Source organism: Mustela putorius, unplaced genomic scaffold (assembly GCF_011764305.1).
Source record: "Mustela putorius furo isolate JIRA1106 unplaced genomic scaffold, ASM1176430v1.1 tig00000596_pilon_pilon_pilon, whole genome shotgun sequence".
Taxonomy (NCBI): domain Eukaryota; kingdom Metazoa; phylum Chordata; class Mammalia; order Carnivora; family Mustelidae; genus Mustela; species Mustela putorius.
Genome location: NW_025421428.1, coordinates 9,895,445 through 9,914,679, shown reverse-complemented (window position 1 = coordinate 9,914,679; position 19,235 = coordinate 9,895,445). Strand labels below are relative to the sequence as shown.

Genomic DNA, 19,235 nt, shown 5'->3' with positions numbered 1-19,235 from the left:
GAAGACAGACACTTAACCTTCTGAGCCACCTAGGCACCCCCCAAAATAAGATCTTTATAAAAAGAAAACCAGACTAATATTTTAAAAATAGTAACATATACACGTCCTATCTTCATCCTGTCCATCCCATTGGACACTGAGCAGTGCCTTACAAACTGTTTCCTCCAGTCATCTCACAGGATTATGATGTGAAGATGATGCACAAGGAAGAACCGACCTGGGCCAGAATAAAATGAGAAGCCTCGTGTCCCAGGCACCAAGCACGTGTGTACTGGCTCTCCGGTAGCATTTTCCTTGATCATTTTTAGAAAAGGGAAGGGGTGAGTAAAGGAAATGATCCAGTGGATGGACCGAGCCTTAAATATTGATTATAAAAGCTTCTTATAAAATAGCACACATATTTCCAGAATAAATGCATTCCACAGATACAAACCTGGCAAAGAGAAACAAAAATCAGTGAGACGGATTACACTTTGAAGAGGCCACTGGACATGGGCCCTTCAGTGTCTGTTGTGAAGTGCGTGGGGGCAAGCGGCCTCACGGACACTTGAACCTGAGGTTTCCACAGGGCATGGGGGGGTGGCACTGGGGCAAACACCGAACCCATAACAGAAAACAGCAAGTGAACGTGCTCACAGCCCAGGAGAGGTAGGGAGGACCTCGGGCTGATAGCTCCTGCTGGTTCAGGGAAGAGAAAACCCAAGAGAGAGATTCCTCAAAAGAGGAGGGCTGTGAAGGAACTGGAAGAAAAAGTCCAGATCATTTTCTCAGGGAAGGAAGGAGCAAAGTCATGGTGAGTTAAAATCTGGTACCCTAAGATTAGTAGATTTAAGGCTTGTCAAAAAAAAAAATTTTTTTTTAAATCTCCATCAGGTGACTCTGTCAGAGGAACAAAAACTAAGTCCTTCCTGCACACCCCCCCCTCCTCCCCGCTGCTTTAGGGACTTTACTGGAGCCAGTAGCTCAGACAAGATCCTGAACATGCTTCCGTCAGTGGAAGCGAGAGGAAAGCAACAGGCTTTCCAGCTATGGCTTGGCCCCTCCGCAGTTCCCGTGGCATCAATCCGGGCTCCTGGCCCAAGACCGGCAGCCTTAGGCAGGAGGAGATCGGGAACGGATGGGAGAGCTGGTCAGGTAGGTAGTGTAGGGACTGTCCCCGAACACGTTGGCATAGGAGGACTTGAGGAACTGGACGTAGTTCTGCATGCTGCGATTGGTGCTCTCTGACTGCTCCAGGCGATCTTTGAGGTCCTGGAGCCGGCTCTGGTAGCGACGGTCAGCCTAGGAGGAAGAACGGGAGTACAGGCCAAGTGTGCGAAATGTCCAGAACAGAGTCTTGATCACTGGTTGCCAGGGACTGAGGGCGCGCTGAGGGGGGACTGGGAGTGACTGCTTGTTGGCTATGGGGTTTCTTTCTGAAAATATTCTAAACTTGTGGCGATAATAGCACACCTCTGTGAATATACTAAAAACCACTAAATTTTACAGTTTAAGATTTTATTTATTTGACAGAGATCACAAGTAGGCAGAGGCAGGCAGGGGGGAGGGGGAAGCAGGCTCCCCGCCGAGCAGAGAGCTCGATGCGGGGCTTGATCCCAGGACCCTGAGATCATGACCTGAGCCAAAGGCAGAGGCTTAACCCAACTGAGCCACCCAGGCACCCCGAATTGTACAGTTTAAATGAGTGACTTTTATGGTATGTAAATGATATCTAACAAAGCGGTTAAGAAAATAAAGGGGATCTGCCTGGAAAATCCTGAAAGGATGGGTAAGTGATTTGAGAAAAATAAAACTGTGTCATAGTTATAAAAACACCTTGCCCAGGGGCGCCTGGGTGGCTCAGTGGGTTAAGCCTCTGCCTTCAGCTCAGGTCATGGTCTCAGGGTCCTGGGATCGAGCCCCAAGTCAGGCTCTCTGCTCGGCAGGGAGCCTGCTTCCTCCCTCTCTCTCTGCCTACTTGTGATCTCTGTCAAATAAATAAATAAAATCTTTAAAACAAAACAAAACACCTTGTCCTGCCGGCCCCAAGAAGCTAAAATCTAAATTCACTCCCTTCTCTCCTGCCCCCTACCCTCCAACCCGACTCACATCATCCCGGCTCCGCCGCAGCTGGCTGAGTTCAGTTTTGGTCCTGCTCAGCTGGGTCTCAAGGTCCAGGATTTTGCTCTGGGCGGCTCGCTCCTTGGAGACTGCGTGTTCCTTGGTTTGTTCAACCTGCCCAGAAGACATGGAGGTGCGGCTGGCCTACCTGACTTGGGCAGCAATGGTCCGTGAAGCCTGGGCCACTCCCACTCTGGTCTCAGGGACAGCCCTTGCACATCGCTATGGATGGTTCCCAGGAGCCCCGGGGCAGGAGCTAACTACGGAGACTTCTGCAGCCCACTCTACCTGCCCCTTCCCCACACTCCATGAGTCATCACCCGAGCTGTGGTAAACCCAGCTGAGTCCCATGCAGGCTTGGGATTTTTTCATAAGTCCCAATTGAACTGAACAAGCCATCGTGAATAAAGGGCCAAATCCTTTACAGTAATTGCTCATTTGATCCTTACAACGAATTCACGAGGCAGGTGCCACTACTGTGTGCCCATTTTTTAGATGGGGAAATAGGCCCAGAGAGGTCAGCTGATTTGCCCAAGGTCACAGAGCTAGTTAGTAAGGGAATCGAGACCTACCTGCCTCCTAGCATCTTCAATGGCGCTCTCCAACTGCCTGGCCAGGGTCCCACACTCCCGTGTTTTCTCCTCTAGCCGGAGCTGAGACTGGTGGATTGCCTCCTCCCTCTTGGCAATCACCTGTAGGAACTCGATATTCTGGGCGCTGGTCGCCTCCAGTTTCCTAGGTGAAAGCGCTTAATCAGATCCTGCTTATATCCCTTCCTGTCCTGTTCCACCCCACCAGGGGGCTGCCAGTCACCCCTGGACCGGGGCTCTCATCACGCCAAGAGTCTCCAAGGAACCAGAGGAATAAACCAAAGGAAACTGCTGATCAGCAAGACGGCAGGGAGCTGAGCAGGCCAGACAGCCAGTTGAAGAGCAGGAAGAGGGAAGAGTGGGCGGGCGAGCCAACAGAGCGTGCCTGTTAGCACACGTAACATGGTTCCTTGTACTGAACTTACAATTTAGAAGTTATATAATGTTTCACAAATGCAATTAATTTGTTTCTTATGCATGTGGGAGAATGGTTAGGAGAGAAGGAAGTTTCTAGAATAAGATTATTCCTTTAGAATTAAAATTTTAACCTTAAAAAAATGTATAGAGGACAAATAAAACTGCCACTTGTAAAACAGAAAAAAAAAACAAACAACAAAACCACGGTTGCTGTTATCCCCACTCTACAGATGAAGAAACTGAGGCACTGAGAGCTAACTTCATTGGCCCAAGGTCAGCACAGGGGGCAGGTTTGTCACTAAAACCTATGCCCTCGGCTTCTGTTCGCGGCTGCCCCCTCAGCAAAGGGACTTCTGCTGGACCGCCCTACCACGGAAGTAAGCCGCCACAGGCTGCAGTGACCATTCTGATATGCACACGTGGTCCCCACGGCACTCCCGGAATATCTTCCAGTTGCAAGTTCTGTAAGTCCTGTTGGTCCAGCTGCATACTGGCGGCCAGCAGAGCAGAGCACAGACAGAGACCAGGAGACCCGCTGGCCTAAGTCCCTGCATGCAGACTGCAAGAGCCATCTGGGCGGTCATGACATCCCAGGGCAGGTCTTTCAGCTCTGAAAGTAAGGCTCCCGCCCTCATTTACAGATGCTAAAAGCTCCGGAGGAGGACAGTCAGGGCCCTACATACAGCTTTGCCAGATACCAGCTGTGTCACCTTGGGCAAGTCACTTCACCTCTCTCCATGCTCAGTTTCCTCATATTTAAAATTGGGATAATAGTAGGGGCACCTGGCCAACTCCCTCGGTAGTGTGTGCGACTCTTGGTCTCAGGGTTGGGAATTCAAGCCCCATGCTGGGCACAGAGGCTACTTTAAAAAAAAAGCGGAGCGGGGGTAGTAATAGCTACTATAATACAGCAACACATTAATACAGTGCACTTCTCTATGCCAGATAATGTGTTAAGGCCTTTGAGGAAGGGCTCATGGAAGACCTACAGTATGTCATGAGCTAGATTTGTATCCCTCCCTTGATCCCTTTCTCAAGATAAGTCAACAGAGATTCAAAAGGGTTCAAGGAGGGGCGCCTGGGTGGCTCCATGGGTTGAGCCGCTGCCTTCGGCTCAGGTCATGATCTCAGGGTCCTGGGATCGAGTCCCGCATCGGGCTCTCTGCTCAGCAGGGAGCCTGCTTCTCTCTCTCTCTGCCTGCCTCTCTGTCTACTTGTGATCTCTGTCTGTCAAATAAATAAATAAAATCTTTTTAAAAAAAGGGCTCAAGTGTTTGCTCAAGCTCACCAGACAGGTTAAGGGACCAAGCTGAGACTCAAGTCCAGGGCTTCTGACTCCAAAAACTGTACTCTTCCCCTAACTGCCTCCAACAGTCCACAGGTAACAGAAGAATCAGATCGGAAAGGTCTTGGGGAAGGAGGATGGGGGGCAGGGGGATGCCCCCCAGTAGCCGCATACTGGTCCTACTGGTTTGCTAGGTGAAGTGTGCCTTTCTGGTACATGGAGCCTGTGGGTGGTCTGAACTTGACCCCTCTTCTCCTGGAGCATCCCCTAGTCAAGAGACTGCCTTCCTCTTTCCCACAGCGCTTACCACTGTAATGGAAGCAGCTTTTCCTCTGAGGTCTACCCTGCACCTTCCAGGGCCTTGAGTCCCTCAAACACTTCTGCACACTAAGCCCAAAGCAGCTAAGTGGCTGAAAGTCTCAGGTCCTAGGAAGCGGACAGAGATGGGACCAAGTGCCTCTAACCTCTCCAGTTCATCCACCTTCAGACTCAGCTGTTTATTTTCCTTCTGGGAAGACTGGTGTTTCTCTCTTGCCATCTCCAGCTTGTCCCCCTGATGTTCGATCTAAAATGACAGGAACACAGACCCGTTTATGAAGGAACTTCCCGGTGCAGCCCTCCCTTCCCACTAGGACCTGTCATCCACACCCAGGAGAGGGCGGTGCCGCCCTCAGCAGGCATCCCAAGTCTCCACGCACAACCTGGAGGAGAGAGAGGAGGGACAGGTTAGGCCCAACTCCCGTGAAGGCTTGCCCCACACGGAGAGAAGCCAGGTTTGATCCCGATGAAGCATGGTGACACTTTCTTGATCAGAAGCCACTCAGTGGGATCCGGGGCAGACATGAGAAGGCGGAAGCAGATGGCAGGTTTAACTGGCCCACACGATGTGCCACGGAGCTTTACCAGTTACATTGTTGGCACCGCTGATTTCATTTTCCCTTTGAATGGGGACAAGGACACGCAAGGCAACAGGAAACCTAGCAAGTCTTTCAGGTTGGCGAGTTTGATTGGTTCTTCAGAGGGCTGCCGTAAGCCAAAGCCTCAGATACCAGGCTCGAAAAGCCCTCAGAATTCTCAGGCTCAAGAGAGGGCAGGCAACTGAAGAGGACTGAGAACACAGGCTCGGGAAGCAGATGGAGCTGGCTGGGTTCCAAACCCTGTTCACTAAGCATCAACTCTGTGACCTCAGGAAATTATGCCCCTATGCCTTGGACCGCTTTCTGGAAAATGAGAGAAAACAGTATCTACATTTTCAAGTTTCTGGGAGAATTACATGAGACAATACCGGAGCACAAACTCTGTGCTCAAGAATGACAGCTAATTTTATTATTACGAGGTAGCAGGTCAAGAGAGGGGAAGGGCCTTGCCCTGCAAAGGAGAGGCACATAGTCTCTTAGACCATAGGCAGGATTCCAGTCACCCAGGGACAGACTGCTTCTGGGAGGAAGGGAACCCTCTTTCGGGTCAGAACCTCAGGCAGTGGGTCTGGTAAGAGCAGTGAAAGGCAGCTGAAGCAAGAGAAAGGTGGAAAAGAGCACACAGAGGGCGGGGTGGGAGGCGGAGTCTCCCCCTGAGGGCGTGGCCGAGCACAGCGACAGAGCAGAGGCGGGTGGAGACTTGGTGGGGGCGGGGTGGGGCAACACAGGAGAGTGACGGCTCCTATAACTACAATCACTTTGTGCAAACACAAGGCATTTGGCACACCAGACTTTTATTTCACAGCACTGATGATAGCTCACTCCTTTCAGAAAGCGGCAGCCAAGAAAAAGGAAGTGGTCCTCCCTTGGGGGGGGGCGTGCAGCTCATCTCGGTAAGCGGGACCCTGCTCGCGCCAGTTCGTGGGACCCTTTCTGCCAGTCCCTTACCCGGCTGCGCAGGTCTGATATGATGGCTGTGAGGTCGATGTTCTTCCTCTCATAGCCCTGCAGCTGGTCTTGGCACTCTGCCAGCTTGGCCTCTGTGATCTTAAGGATGTCGGGCAGCTGCTGCAGGTCAGCCAGCTGGGACTGGAACTGCCTACGGGCCTGGAGTGGGGGAGAGAAAAGCCCGCCATTGGGAAGGGTCCTGCTGCGGGTGGGGTCAGGCAGAGTCCTTTGGGATAAGGGCAGGGCCACCCTCCCCAAAGGCCACTGAGGGTGTCCAGCTATTCTCTGAGGTACACACTTGACCCCCAAATGGCTTTCAGAGCCTGCCACTCCTTTAGTCATTGAATAACAATGGCAACCACAGAGCAAACCCCAGGACCCAGACCCTGTGCTAAAGGCTCTCTCAGTTAATTCTTACAAAGACCTATAAAGTGGGAGCTGTTGTCCCAACACAAGGATCAAAGGAACGAAGTCATTTCCCTAAGGTTGCCCAGCAGGAAACGGACAGAGACAGGATGAAGGTCCAGTCCAATTCCAAAGCCCATAGGAAGGCAATCCCAATGCTACAGTTCGGAGGAGAAGGTCAGAACTCTGTGATTTAGTCCATCCCTGTATTAACAAGGAGGCTGAGGACCGGATGGGGCAAGGATTTGCCCAAGGCTTTGTAACACATGAGTGGCAGGGCCTGCACTCAGCCCTTCTCCTAGGTTAATATTAAGACAAGCCCTTTATCTGGAGAAGGCTTTCTGGGGAAAAGCAGAGGGGAGGGGAGGCACATCTTTGGGTTGACGCAGAACAAAATAGGAAATGCCTAAGACCTGGCAGATCTGAACATCTGAATCCACTTGGATACTGAAGCAGGAAGTATATTTTAAGAAAACCGGAGTAAGAAAAAACCAGGAGGAAAAGGAATAAAGCAGCAGAGAGAGAGAGAGAGAGAGAGCTAGCGAGCGCGCGCGCACGGGCACGGTAGTGGGGATGAGCCCAGCAATGAGAAAACTCGTCTATCTTGCTGGTCCAAATCAGGCAGACTCACGGGCAGCTGAGGGGGACAGACATGGGACTGGGTGGGGAAAGAGAGCCAGTGAGGGGAGCAGTACCGCTTCGATCTCTTTGTTCATCTCATCTTTAAGGATCTTGTTCTCTTTGTCACAGCGTTCCAGCTGGGCAGCCACTTCATCAGCCTCCAATCTGGTTTTCATCACCTGGGGACCAGCAAAGCATTGCACCCGGTTTCTGTGAGACACACCTTTACAGCCCAACCCTTCCTAGGAGAGGGTAACGTCCCGGGCAGCCACCTACCTGACTCTTATAGTTGTCGATCATCCCTTCATAGTTCTTAACCGATACCTTCAGCTGCTGCACCTCGATGTGCGCCTGGTTGAGCTTGTCCTCCATCGGGGCGAAGCTGGCCTGGAAGGGGTGGCTACCAAGTCAGCCACAGGAAGGTCCCCAGAGCAGGTGGCCATCCCACCCCCAACCCTCACTCCGAGGGGCCGGTCAAGGGAAAAGCGCCTACTCAAACCCACACCAGCAGTTTTCCTCAGATAGGTGCCCGGGCAACCTCAGAACTGACCCAGGAACAATGAACGGAGGGCCACCAACCTCCCCCATGAGCGAACACGCACCTGTAACTTTGACTCCCCCAGAACTTAATACTAACAGCCCACTGTTGACCAGAAGCCTTACCAATAACACGTATAGTCGATTAACACATATTTTGTGTGCTCTATGGATCACATACTGTACTCTTAGAACACGTGAGCTAAAGGGACGACTGCGTGGCTCACTCAGTTAAGTGTCTGTCTTGGGCTCAGGTCATGATCTCGGGGTCCTGGTATTGAGCCCCGCATCTAGTTCCCTGCTCGGTGAGGAGCCTGCTTCTCCCTCTCCCTACACCTGCTGTTCCCCCTGCCTGTCCTCTCTCTGTGTCAAATAAATAAAATCTTTAAAACAAAACAAAAAAAAGGAAGCTAAAGCAAAGAAAATGTTAGGCAAATCATAAGAAAAAATACCTTTACAGTACTAAACTGTATTTATAAAAAAACAAAAATCCACATATAAGTGGACTCACACCGTTCAAAGGCGGGTATCAAGGGTCAGCTGTAGATGCAAATAAGCAAATCCTATATTTTTTTGTCCTTACTACAAAAGCAATATAGGACCATGAAAGAAAATGGAGGTGGAGGGCAACTGGGTGGCTCAGTCTGTTAAGCATCTGACTCTTGGTTTTGGCTTAGGTCATGATCTCACCATCGTGGAATGGAGCCATCAGTCAGGCTCCCTGCTCAGTGGGGAATCTGCTTGGGATTCTCTCTCTCCCTCTCCTTCTGCCCCTCCCCCTGCTCGTGTTCTCTCTAAAATAAATAAATAAATCTTAAAAAAAAAAAAAGAAAAGAAAAAAGACAACGGAGGTAAGACCAATGATGCCTGATGCCTTGCCTGATGGCTGTCCTAGCTAAGCAGATACTTTATTATTGTTTTTTTTCAACAAAAATGGGATTGTATTTACTGCTTTGCAAGTAACAATTCCTTGCCCTACTTCTCAAGTCGATAGATGTCTTCCTACAACCTCAATGTTCACCTTCGTAGATGGAATGAAAGAAATCATGGTATGTCAATACAATAAAATAATGTGCAGTCATTTGGAAGAGATAAAGCTAAAAAAAAAAAAAAACAAAAAAAAAACAACAAAACCAAACAGATAAAGATAGCCATGATGTATGGGTGAGTGAGAAAAGTAAGTTGCAGAATGATGAGTGTGTACGTGTTTCAGTATCTATATTCGTATTGGCAGGGGCGGGAACCTGGACAGATATGTATCTAGAGTTCCCAAAGAGCACCACTTCTGTATCACAATTCTGTAATATTTTCCACTCTTCCTGGGGAACTCGATCTAAGACAATACACGTCCAGAGACACCATTTTCCTGGAGAACACGATCTAAGACAATACACGTCCAGAGACACCATTTTCGACAGCCACACTGTATTATGTGCCACAGACACACATGCTGTAACGAATCCCCCAGCCACTTGTTAGGCGTAGAGGCTGCCTTTCATTTCCCAGCAACCTCACTACAGCAGAGGAGCGGCTGCCCCTCCCACCAGAATGGCTCCAATGAGAAGGACTGACAATACCCCCAGGAGACAGGAGGAGACGCGGAGCAACTGTTACCTCTTGCATACCCTGGGTGGGAGTGTAACTTTGTATACCTGCCTATTCTACGGCAACATCTACCAAAGCTGAACTTAGGCTCACCATCTGACGACCAGCAATTCTAACTCAAAGTATTTAACTTGCGAAAATATCCCAAATAGGTATGCCCGAAGATGTACGAGGATACTGTACAAGCCAAATGTCCATTGACAGGAGGGATAAATGTAGCGTGCTGGGGTCCTACAGCGCCAGGCCAGAGAGCACGGACCCTGAGACCTGCTGCACAGCACGGATTGTTTACAGACAGAAGGCTCAATGAAAGCCAGGCACGGAATTCAAAAACAGGTAAGAAATTCTGTGCGGACTGAAGTCGGGAGGACAGTCACCTTTGCACATGTTATTTCTAAGCGGGTGAGGTCAGGCGATGCTAGTAAGGTTTGGGTCAGGGTGGGTAATGGACAAAATGTGTCCACTTCATGAAGATTCTAGAATGTTGTACCTCTCCCTATGTCACACTTAACAAATAAATCAGTAAAAAGGAGTAAACCGAGGGGCGCCTGGCTCTGTCAGTAGAGGCTCTTGATCTCGGAGATGTGAGTTCAAGTCCCATGCTGGATGTAGAAATTACTTAAAAATAATTTTTTTTTTAAAAGATCTTATTTATTTGACACAGAGAGAGAGAGAGAGAACATAAGCAGGGAGAAGCAGGCTCCCTGCTGAGCAGGAAGCCCAATGTGGGGCTCAATTCCAGGACCCTGGGATCATGACTGGAGCCGAAGGCAGATGCTTAACCAGCTGAGCCACCCAAGCGCCCCTTAAAAATAAAAATCTTTTAAAAAATAAATAAACCTAGACTGGACTGTCCAGACCCATTAAAAAGACCCAGCCTGGCTCTGAAACATGAAAGGCTGTAGAGCAACTGGTCTAGACCAGGAGCTCCAGAACAAGACTGGGCTCCAGATCTTAACGCCAACACTTCCCGGGCACAATCTCAGCAACAAACATGACCCGTCTCTAAGTCTGGTTCCTTATTCTATAAAGTAGAGACTCACTATCGGGAGGTTGGGAGATTAGAGAAATGGATGCACGTCAAGGGGACAGCAGCCCCCCGGGAGTCATGCCCACCTCCAGTCGGCTGTGCTGCACGCACACGGGCTGGGTGTCCATGTTAAGCGTCTCACACACATTACCTCATTCTCATCAGAGCCTCCTTTCCTCCCACTAAGAAACCACAGTGACAGAGGATAAACTATCTTACCCAGGGCCTGCCGCTAGTGAAAGGTGGTCAGAACTTGATCCAGGCCTTTATTTATGTCTTTATTTTAAAGATTTTATTTATACACTTGAGAGGGAGAGGGAGAAGCAGACTCCCCACAGAGCAGAGGGTCCGACATGGGGCTCGATCCTAGGACCCCCAAGATCATTACCTGAGCTGAAGGCAGATGCCTAACCGGCTGAGCCACCCAGGCGCCCCAAATCCAGGCCTTTCTGATTCCAGTGCAAACCCTCCTACTCATGTCGCTGCCCCCAGGCCCGCCGAAGACCCCTGAGTCATTTCTGGGAGTCTGTCCGGAGTGCCCCGTCAGGGGACCCACTGCCCTCCACCCGTGGTGCGGGCCCCGCTCTCACTACAGACCTTCAGCCTCTCGTTCTCTAGCTTGAACGCGGAGTACTCAGCCGTCTGCCGGTGTAATCTCTCCACCAGGCTGTCCCGATCTTCCCGCATCTTCTCCTCCAACGTTTGTTGTTGGTTTACGAGATCTGTCACCCGGCTGGTAGGTCACAGAGAGTGAGCAAACAAAGAGAAGTGTTATGTGGGTTCTGAGAAGCCCAGGTCTTTGTGTGGAGTGGGGCCAAGTGTTCCTCCCCAGTGCCACCTCGTGGAGCCCTGTCTGCTCCTAACTCTCCACTCCGCTGCCTGCTCTGGCCGGGGACTGCCGCTGTGACAGTCCCACATACCGATCCCCTTCTTTCAGCCTTTATGTCTGTCTCCCATACCACCCCGTCCAGAAGCCTTCTGTGTTCTGATCCTCCCATGAGGCCAAGACACCACGTGAAGACAAGAACCAGAGATGCGTCCCTTCTCAGATCTCCATGGGCCCCCCTTGGATCTCTCAGCCCAGTAGGTCTTTAAGTTAGGACAGAACTCCCAGGCTGGGTGGTCAGTGACACCCCCCAACATTCCTCTCCCTTGTTTATGTGTGTGAACGTTCCCCTCGCACAGACGAGGAGGGAAAGAAGCCATGTGCTCACGTGCCCTCACTCCCTTCCCCAACCTCCCAGTCACTCAGCAGGGCTGTGATCTGGCAGCAGAGACCGTGGCCCCACAGGAGCATTTGGGTTTGCAGATGCTTATCGTGACCACAGGCCCCACACAGAACCTTGACACAGTGTGTGCTCTCAGAAATGATCAGTCACGGTGCATTCAGCGAATACGTGCTAAGCACAGAGCAGGCGCAAGCACGCAGGTCACGTTCAAGCTGGCAAATTCCTCTTCATGCTTAGATACCCAGCGAAGACTTCCCTCCTCAGAGCATCTCTTCCCCAATGCCCCCCCTCCATACCATGGATCCTTCTACCTTCGTTATGTATCTTCTCCTACCGGACAGAGAACCCTAGGAGGCTGGCAGCTGACAGTGGGCCCGACCCAACAGCAGGTTCTCAGAATGTTTGCTAAACTGAGTTGCATCCAGCAAAAGACACTTCAATGAGCTCCCCCCGCCCGTGACTGGCCCAGAGCCCCGGGCGGCTGGGTCTCTGTGGCCTGGTGTTCTCGATCAGAGTGCAGGGTTCACTCCGTGAGGGCAGGGAATGTGGTTGTCTAGTCTCTGTGGTGACCCCCAAGGCCAGCACACAGCCTGGTACAAAGCAGAAGCTCCAGAAATACTTTTCAAATAAATGAGTACATGATTGTAGAGGACACTTTGAGAATGTCTGAATGGTCCCTGGTCCCCAGTGGTGAGAAAGGTGTGGGTTCAGTCCCCTACAACTGGAGGCCACCTTTGCCCCCTACTCTGACCTACCGACTGCTGTGACTGGGCAGACAACAGAGAGAAGACGGGTATTTCCAGTGGCTCCCAGCCCTCTGTGTGCAGAGGATAAACTATCTTAAAACAAGCCCCCTCCACAGCGCCGACCAGGGCTGCCAGCCCCTCAACCCAGTGCACCCCCTGGTGGGCGCCAGGCCCCTGCCTCAGCTGCCAGCCGCCCCCCCACCCCCGCACCGTGCACCCGCTTCCCTCCATCAGCCCGTGCACCCTTGCCTAACACACGTACTCATTCAGGACGATAATTTCCAGCTCGAGGTCTCCCTTGTCTTTCACAACCTGATTGTAGCGGCTCCTCCATGATTCCAGAGTGGATAAAGCTTCAGCGACATAAAGATCCTAGGAACAGGGGACAACAGGACCTGTCAGCCCGGCGACAGTGCTGAGGCCAAGGGACCTGGGTGCCCGGCTCACCCTCCTCACCCCTGCAATCCCTTTCCAGAGAGCATCAGGGGTGACCGAACTCAGCAGAAGCTTCTAGATTTCCAGCAATCAGATGCACTCTGTTTGTAAAGCCTTCCTTAACTGTCATTCCCGTGCATGATCCCAACGAGGCTCAACTGTCCCCCGCAGCGTCCCTGGCCAGCCGCCCGCCCTGGCCCGCCGCCCGCCCTGGCCGGCCACCCACCCTGGCCCGCCGCCCGCCCGGCTTCCAACCTTTGCCCCATTTACCCACCCACCTCCTCCCCACTCCCCAGCACGGCCCCTCCCGCCACCACACAGCCGAGCCGGCACCCCCGGCCTCCAGCCCCGGCCGCCCTCACCTTGTCGGCAAGTTGCACGTGCAGCTGCTCAGCATACTCCTCGCTCTTCTCAGCTCGCTCCTTCTGGGCTCGGATGGCCTTCTTTAAGGTTTCTTTGTCTCGGTCTCCCTTTTGCTTTAATTCCTTCAGCTGCTCCATGATGGCCTCCACTTCCGCCTTGTGCTGGTTCCCACTGCGCTCCAGGTTCTGGGAGCGCAGGGCCAGAAGCAGGTGGGGGGGTGTAAGGAGACAAGAATGAAGGGGAGGGGGGGGAGGGGGACCAGGGAAAAGAAGCGGTGAGGAAGAGGGAGAGAGAAAATCTGGGTCACCCGCTGGCTGGGGGCCTAGTGCTCTCAAAGGCAGGCCTGGGACGGGGGTCATTCCCAGCGCCCCATGGCATCTCTCCAGATCGCTGAACCCATCAGGGCTGAATGTTAGGACAGAACTCCATTCCCTCTCCCGAGGGAGTTACGAGACCAGACGGCCTAAGGGATTAAGTGGTCGGCTCTGGGTCAAGGCACCCAACCTGGTCACTGCAGGGAAGGGCACCCAGGGGGAGTGCCTGGGCCACTCCAGGGCCCACTACCCTTGCCACTGTCCCAGAGTCTCTCCACAGACCGAGTGCACTGGCAGCCAATGCCCCATAAACTGTCGGGGCAGAGCCTTCCTGAGTGGGGCCCACCGCCCTGGGACTGCCGCGCCCCAGCCCCTCCGTCCCACCCGCGGGGCGGGCAGGTACCTTGATCTGCATGCACAGGCGACTGTTCTCTGCCTCCTTGCACCGGAGCTGGGCCTGCAAATGCCCACGCATGGACTCCATAGATTTCGAAAGCTCTGATGCGGTCTTTGCTTGAGCCTTTGGAGAGATGGAGAAAGCGACAGAGCCAGCATTTGAACCCACGTCTCTGGCTCCAGTGCACACTCTGCACACCAAGCTCTACTGGCCCGTAAGGAGGAGCAACCATAAGGGATGGTACCTTCTCGCATTGTATTTCCTGGAGTAGCTCTTCTACCTCCTTGTCTTTGTCTTGCAGGAGTAACAGCAGGCGCTAGAGAGAACACACAGGGCTCTGAGCTCCCGGAGAAGGGCAAGCAAGCCGGGCCCAGTGCGGGGGGACAGCCACTCCTGTGAGCGCCCGGCCCCCAGGGCCCAAGATCCCGAATACACCAGCCCACATCACAGAGATCTTGGCAGGAAGCACCCAATATCTGTATTAAATATTTAAGACAACAGACATGTTACTGGTCTTGCAATTTAAAGTAATGTGAGGGGTGTGTGGGTGGCTCAGTCGGTTAAGCGTCCAACTCTTGATTTCAGCTCAGGTCTTTAATTTCAGGGTCATAAGTTCAAGCCCCATGTTGGGCTCCACGCCATGGAGCCTACTTAAATAATAATATTAATAATAATTAAAAAATAAATAGGGGCACCTAGGTGACTCAGTCAGTTAAGCAGTCTGACTCTTGCTTTCAGCTCAAGTCACTGAAACTGAGCCCCACAGCAGGCTCTGCGCTCAGTGGCAAGCCCGCTTCAAGATTCTCTCCCTCTGCACCCTCCCCCAGCTCACACATGCGCTCTCGCTATCTCAGATAAATATATGTTAAAAATAAATAAATAGGGGCGCCTGGGTGGCTCAGCAGGTTAGAGCCTCTGCTCAGGTCATGATCCCAGGGTCCTGGGATCGAGCCCCACATCGGGCTCTCTGCTCGGCAGGGAACCTGCTTCTCCCTCTCTCTCTGCCTGTCTCTCTGCTTACTTGTAATCTCTGTCTGTCAAATAAATAAATAAAATCTTAAAAAACAAATAAATAAATAAATAAATAGAATACCGTTAGCTGGGGGAAACCATGAAAAACAAAACAAAAATGCTAAAGAATCTTCATAATACCCCAGCCAAAGAGAAGCACTGTTATATTAAAAAGTCTCATGCATATTTTGTTCCATAACCTACAATCCTACATTGACCATAATGTGATTAAATCTTCTACTTCTTTTGAAAGAGCAGCTTAAAGTTTCAATTTGCTAGCTTATCATAATTTGATTCCCAGCCTCTCACACTGGGAATACAGATTTGGGCATTATCTCCTTCACTGCCAAATCTCCCACTGGAAGGGGCCCTAAGGGCCGAGGGCCACACGTGGGAAACATGGCCTCTATCCTCCTCCTCTCTTGGAGACTCGCTTGGCCATGAATACCCAATTGCTCCAAAAGGTTTTGGAGTTAATTCAGTCAACTTTTTTTGTACAGGCCAGCCTGTTTCCCAGTTTATCTGGTCCCCCATCACTCGCTACGTTTGTTTCTGGCACCCACTAACATGGTGAGGAACTGAGGGTTCCATGGACCGGACTTTGGAGTGTGCTCCCTTGGGAGAGATTCCTAGAATCATAATTGTTGAGTCAGTCAAAGAGTCTGAATCTTTTGATGGCTTTTAATCCATAACACAAAGAAAGCAGTTCAAGGAACAGACACTGATAGTGGATCAGTGCAGCCGCAGTGGCAGCGTCCCTCATGTTGTGCTCAGCATGCTCGTTCAAGCTCCCAAGGGATCAGCTAGACAAACCCAGTGGAGCAGGCGGGATAGGAGACATCAGCCCATCTTACAGATCATGAAACTAAGACCCAAAGAAATGTCAGAGCGAGGCTCCAGCGCAGCTGCTCCAGGCCCGCCCCTCTGCGTACTGTTGCCTATAAGCCACTAGAGCCGGCAGGGGGCGCTGTGTTACCGCTTTCTCTGAGTCCGCCTCTGCCAGCCGTTTGAGTAGTGCTCCTTGTTGCTCCATCAGCTTATCCGAATCCTTTAAAGGAAGACACAGGGAGAGCCAAGAGGTTAAGCAATGAAGCCAGATGTCTGGATTCTTTACCTTTTCTAAAATATAGGGGTCATAAATAAATTGCAATCTCGTAATATTCAGTGAACCAGTAAGGCTAAAGTCCCCTTGTCCACCTCCAAACCCCACTCCACTGTTACTCATTTGATGAATGTCCTGCCCGTCCTTTCTCCGCGCATTTACATATAGCTACACCTGGAGAAATGGTATCTTTTGGGGGTGGGAGGAAAGGATCTATGGGTGATTTTACCAAAATGATAACATATTGTATTTTTTAACATATTATATTTTTGAGCCACTACTTGATTTTTTAAAAATTTTTTTAAAGATTTTATTTATTTGTGTGAGAGAGAGCATAAGCGGGGTGAAGGGCAGAAGGAGAAGTGGACTGTCCACTGAGCGGGGAGCCTGATGTGGGGGTGGATCCTGGGACTGGGACCTGGGCTAAAGATAGATGTTCAACCAACTGAGCCACCCAGGTGCCCTGACTACTTGATTTCTTTAAAAACAGCTTTATTGAGAGGCAACTGGCTGGTTCAGTGGGTAGAGTGAATGACTGTTAAGATTAAAAAATTTTTTAATCTTTTTTTTTTTTTAAGAGTTCATTTGTTTGTCAGAGAGAGAGGGAGGGAGAGAGAACACAAGGAGGAGGAGAGCAGACAGAGGGAGAAGCAGGCTCCCTGCTGAGCATGGAGCCCAACGTGGGACTCAATCCCAGGGTCATGGGATCATGACCTGAGCCAAAGGCAGATGCTTAACTGAGCCCCAAAATTTTAAAAAAATCTTAAAAAACAAAACAAAGGTGTGCCTGGATGGCTCAGTGGGTTAAAGCCTCTGCCTTTGGCTCAGGTCATGATCTCAGGGTCCTGAGATCGAGCCCCCCATCAGGCTCTCTGCTTTTTCTGCCTGCCTCTCTGCCTACTTGTGATCTTGGTCTCTTAAATAAATAAATAAAATTTTTTTTTAAAAAATCAAACAAGAATCCCCACACGTACAGATACATAAGTATCTGCCTTTAGCTTAGGTCATGAATCTAGGGTTCTAGGGTCCTGGGATCAAGTCCCACACATCAGGCTCCTTGCTCGGCAGGGAGCCTGCTTCTCCCTCTGCCTGCTGCTCCCCCTGCTTGTTCTCTCTCTCTCTCTCTCTGACAAATAAATAAAACCTTAAAAACAAGCAAAAACCGAAACAACTTCATTGAGATGAAAATTCAAATACATACAAGTCACCCATTTAAAATGCTAACTTGGGGGCGCCTGGGTGGCTCAGTGGGTTAAGCCGCTGCCTTCGGCTCAGGTCATGATCTCAGGGTCCTGGGATCGAGTCCCACATCGGGCTCTCTGCTCAGCAGGGAGCCTGTTTCCTCCTCTCTCTCTCTGCCTGCCTCTCTGCCTACTTGTGATCTCTCTCTGTCAAATAAATAAATAAAAAATCTTTAAAAAAAAAAAATAAATAAATAAAATAAAATGCTAACTTGGGGGGCGCCTGGGTGGCTCAGTGGGTTAAGCCTCTGCCTTCGGCTCAGGTCATGATCCCAGGGTCCTGGGATCAAGCCCCACATCGGGCTCTCTGCTCAGCAGGGAACCTGCTTCTTCCTTTCTCTCTCTGCCTGCCTCTCTGACTACTTGTGATCTATCTGTCAAATAAATAAATAAAAATCTTAAATAAAATAAAATGCTAACTTGGGGGGCGCCTGGGTGGCTCAGTGGGTTAAAGCCTCTGCCTTTGGCTCAGGTCATAATCCCAGGGTCCTGGGATAGAGCCCCATATCGGGCTCTCTGCTCAGCAGGGAACCTGCTTTCCTCTCTCTCTCTGCCTGCCTCTCTGCCTACTTGTGATCTCTGTCAAATAAATAAATAAAATATTTAAAAAAAAAAAATGCTAACTTGGGGCACCCGGGTGGCTTGCTTGGCTAGGTGCGTGCCTCTTGGTCGGATGATAATCCCAGGGTTCTGGGATCGAGCCTCGTGTTGGGCTCCCTGCTCTTTGGGGAGCCTGCTTCTCCATCTCCCACTGCTCCTATTCGTGCATGCACGCTCTATCAAATAAATAAAATCCTTGAAAAATAAATTAAAAAATAAAAAAATGGGCGCCTGGGTGGCTCAGTGGGTTAAGCCTCTGCCTTCAGCTCAGGTCATGATCTCAGGGTCCTGGGATCAAGCCATGCATCGGGCTCTCTGCTCAGCGGGGAGCCTGCTTTCCCTTCTCTCTATTTGTGATCTCTGTCAAATAAATAAATAAAATCTTTTAAAAAAATAAAATAAAATGCACAACTCAATGTTTTTTTGGCATATTGCATTATTAATTTAATTGTGGTTAAAGATTCATAACATAAACCTTGCTGGGGGTGCCTGGGTGGCTCAGTTAGCTAAGCATCTGCCTTCATGAAGCTAAGGTCATGATCCCAGGGTCATGGGATTGAGCCCTCCATCAGGTGCCCTGCTCAGCGGGGAGTCTGCCTCTTGCTCTGTCCTTCCCCGCCCCCACACTTGTGCTTGCAAGTTCTTTCTCTCTCCCAAATAAATAAATAAAATCTTAAAACAAAACGAAATGTAAACCTTGCCATTTTAACCTTTTTTAAAGATTTTATTTTTTTTTTAAAGATTTTATTTATTTATTGACAGATAGAGATTACAAGTAAGCAGAGAGAGGAGGAAGCAGGCTCCCTGCTGAGCAGAGAGCCCGATGTGGGGCTCGATCCCAGGACGCTGGGATCATGACCTGAGCCGAAGGCAGAGGCTTTAACCCACTGAGCCACCCAGGCGCCCCAAGATTTTATTTGTTTATTTGACAGACAGAGATCACAAGCAGACAGAGAGAGGGAAGCAGGCTCCCCACCGAGCAGAGAGCCTGATGCGGGACCCGATCCCAGGATCCTGAGATCATGACCCAAGCCGAAGGCAGTGGCCGAACCCACTGAGCCACCCAGGTGCCCCATTTTAACCATTTTTAAGTGTAAGATTCAGTGGCACATGGTACATTCACGATGTTGGGCAACCATCGACTACTCGCTAGTTCCAGAACATTTTCATCATCCCAAAGGAAAGCCTACACCTCTTAAAGCAATCTCTTTGTCCCCCTCCCCCAGCCGCCACTAACCTTCCTTCTCTCTAGCATGCCACTGCATTTTATTAAAAATATTTTATTTATTTGACACAGAGAGATCACAAGTAGGCAGAAAGGCAGGCAGGCAGACAGAGAGAA

At 50.6% G+C, this 19,235-nt stretch overlaps 1 protein-coding gene across 18 annotated transcripts in view; it reads right to left on the bottom strand.

The window, feature by feature from the left end:
- Positions 1-364: 364 nt before the first annotated feature.
- Positions 365-19,235, bottom strand: part of ODF2 (outer dense fiber of sperm tails 2) — a 37,515-nt gene continuing 18,644 nt past the window's right edge. For 16 of the 18 annotated variants that reach the window (XM_004757176.3, XM_004757181.3, XM_004757175.3 and 13 more), the window contains 13 exons: positions 15,927-15,998; positions 14,184-14,255; positions 13,946-14,062; positions 13,228-13,413; positions 12,693-12,802; positions 11,053-11,188; positions 7,560-7,670; positions 7,358-7,462; positions 6,258-6,416; positions 4,857-4,957; positions 2,673-2,835; positions 2,089-2,214; positions 365-1,281 (listed from right to left, as the gene is read on the bottom strand). In XM_004757176.3, coding sequence (XP_004757233.3) covers positions 1,093-1,281; positions 2,089-2,214; positions 2,673-2,835; positions 4,857-4,957; positions 6,258-6,416; positions 7,358-7,462; positions 7,560-7,670; positions 11,053-11,188; positions 12,693-12,802; positions 13,228-13,413; positions 13,946-14,062; positions 14,184-14,255; positions 15,927-15,998 — 1,647 coding nt within the window. In that variant the 3' untranslated portion in view covers positions 365-1,092. Of the gene's footprint in view, positions 1,282-2,088; positions 2,215-2,672; positions 2,836-4,856; positions 4,958-6,086; positions 6,417-7,357; positions 7,463-7,559; positions 7,671-11,052; positions 11,189-12,692; positions 12,803-13,227; positions 13,414-13,945; positions 14,063-14,183; positions 14,256-15,926; positions 15,999-19,235 lie in introns of those variants that run through there. The other 2 variants (XM_004757183.3, XM_045082525.1) reach the window with 1 other exon arrangement.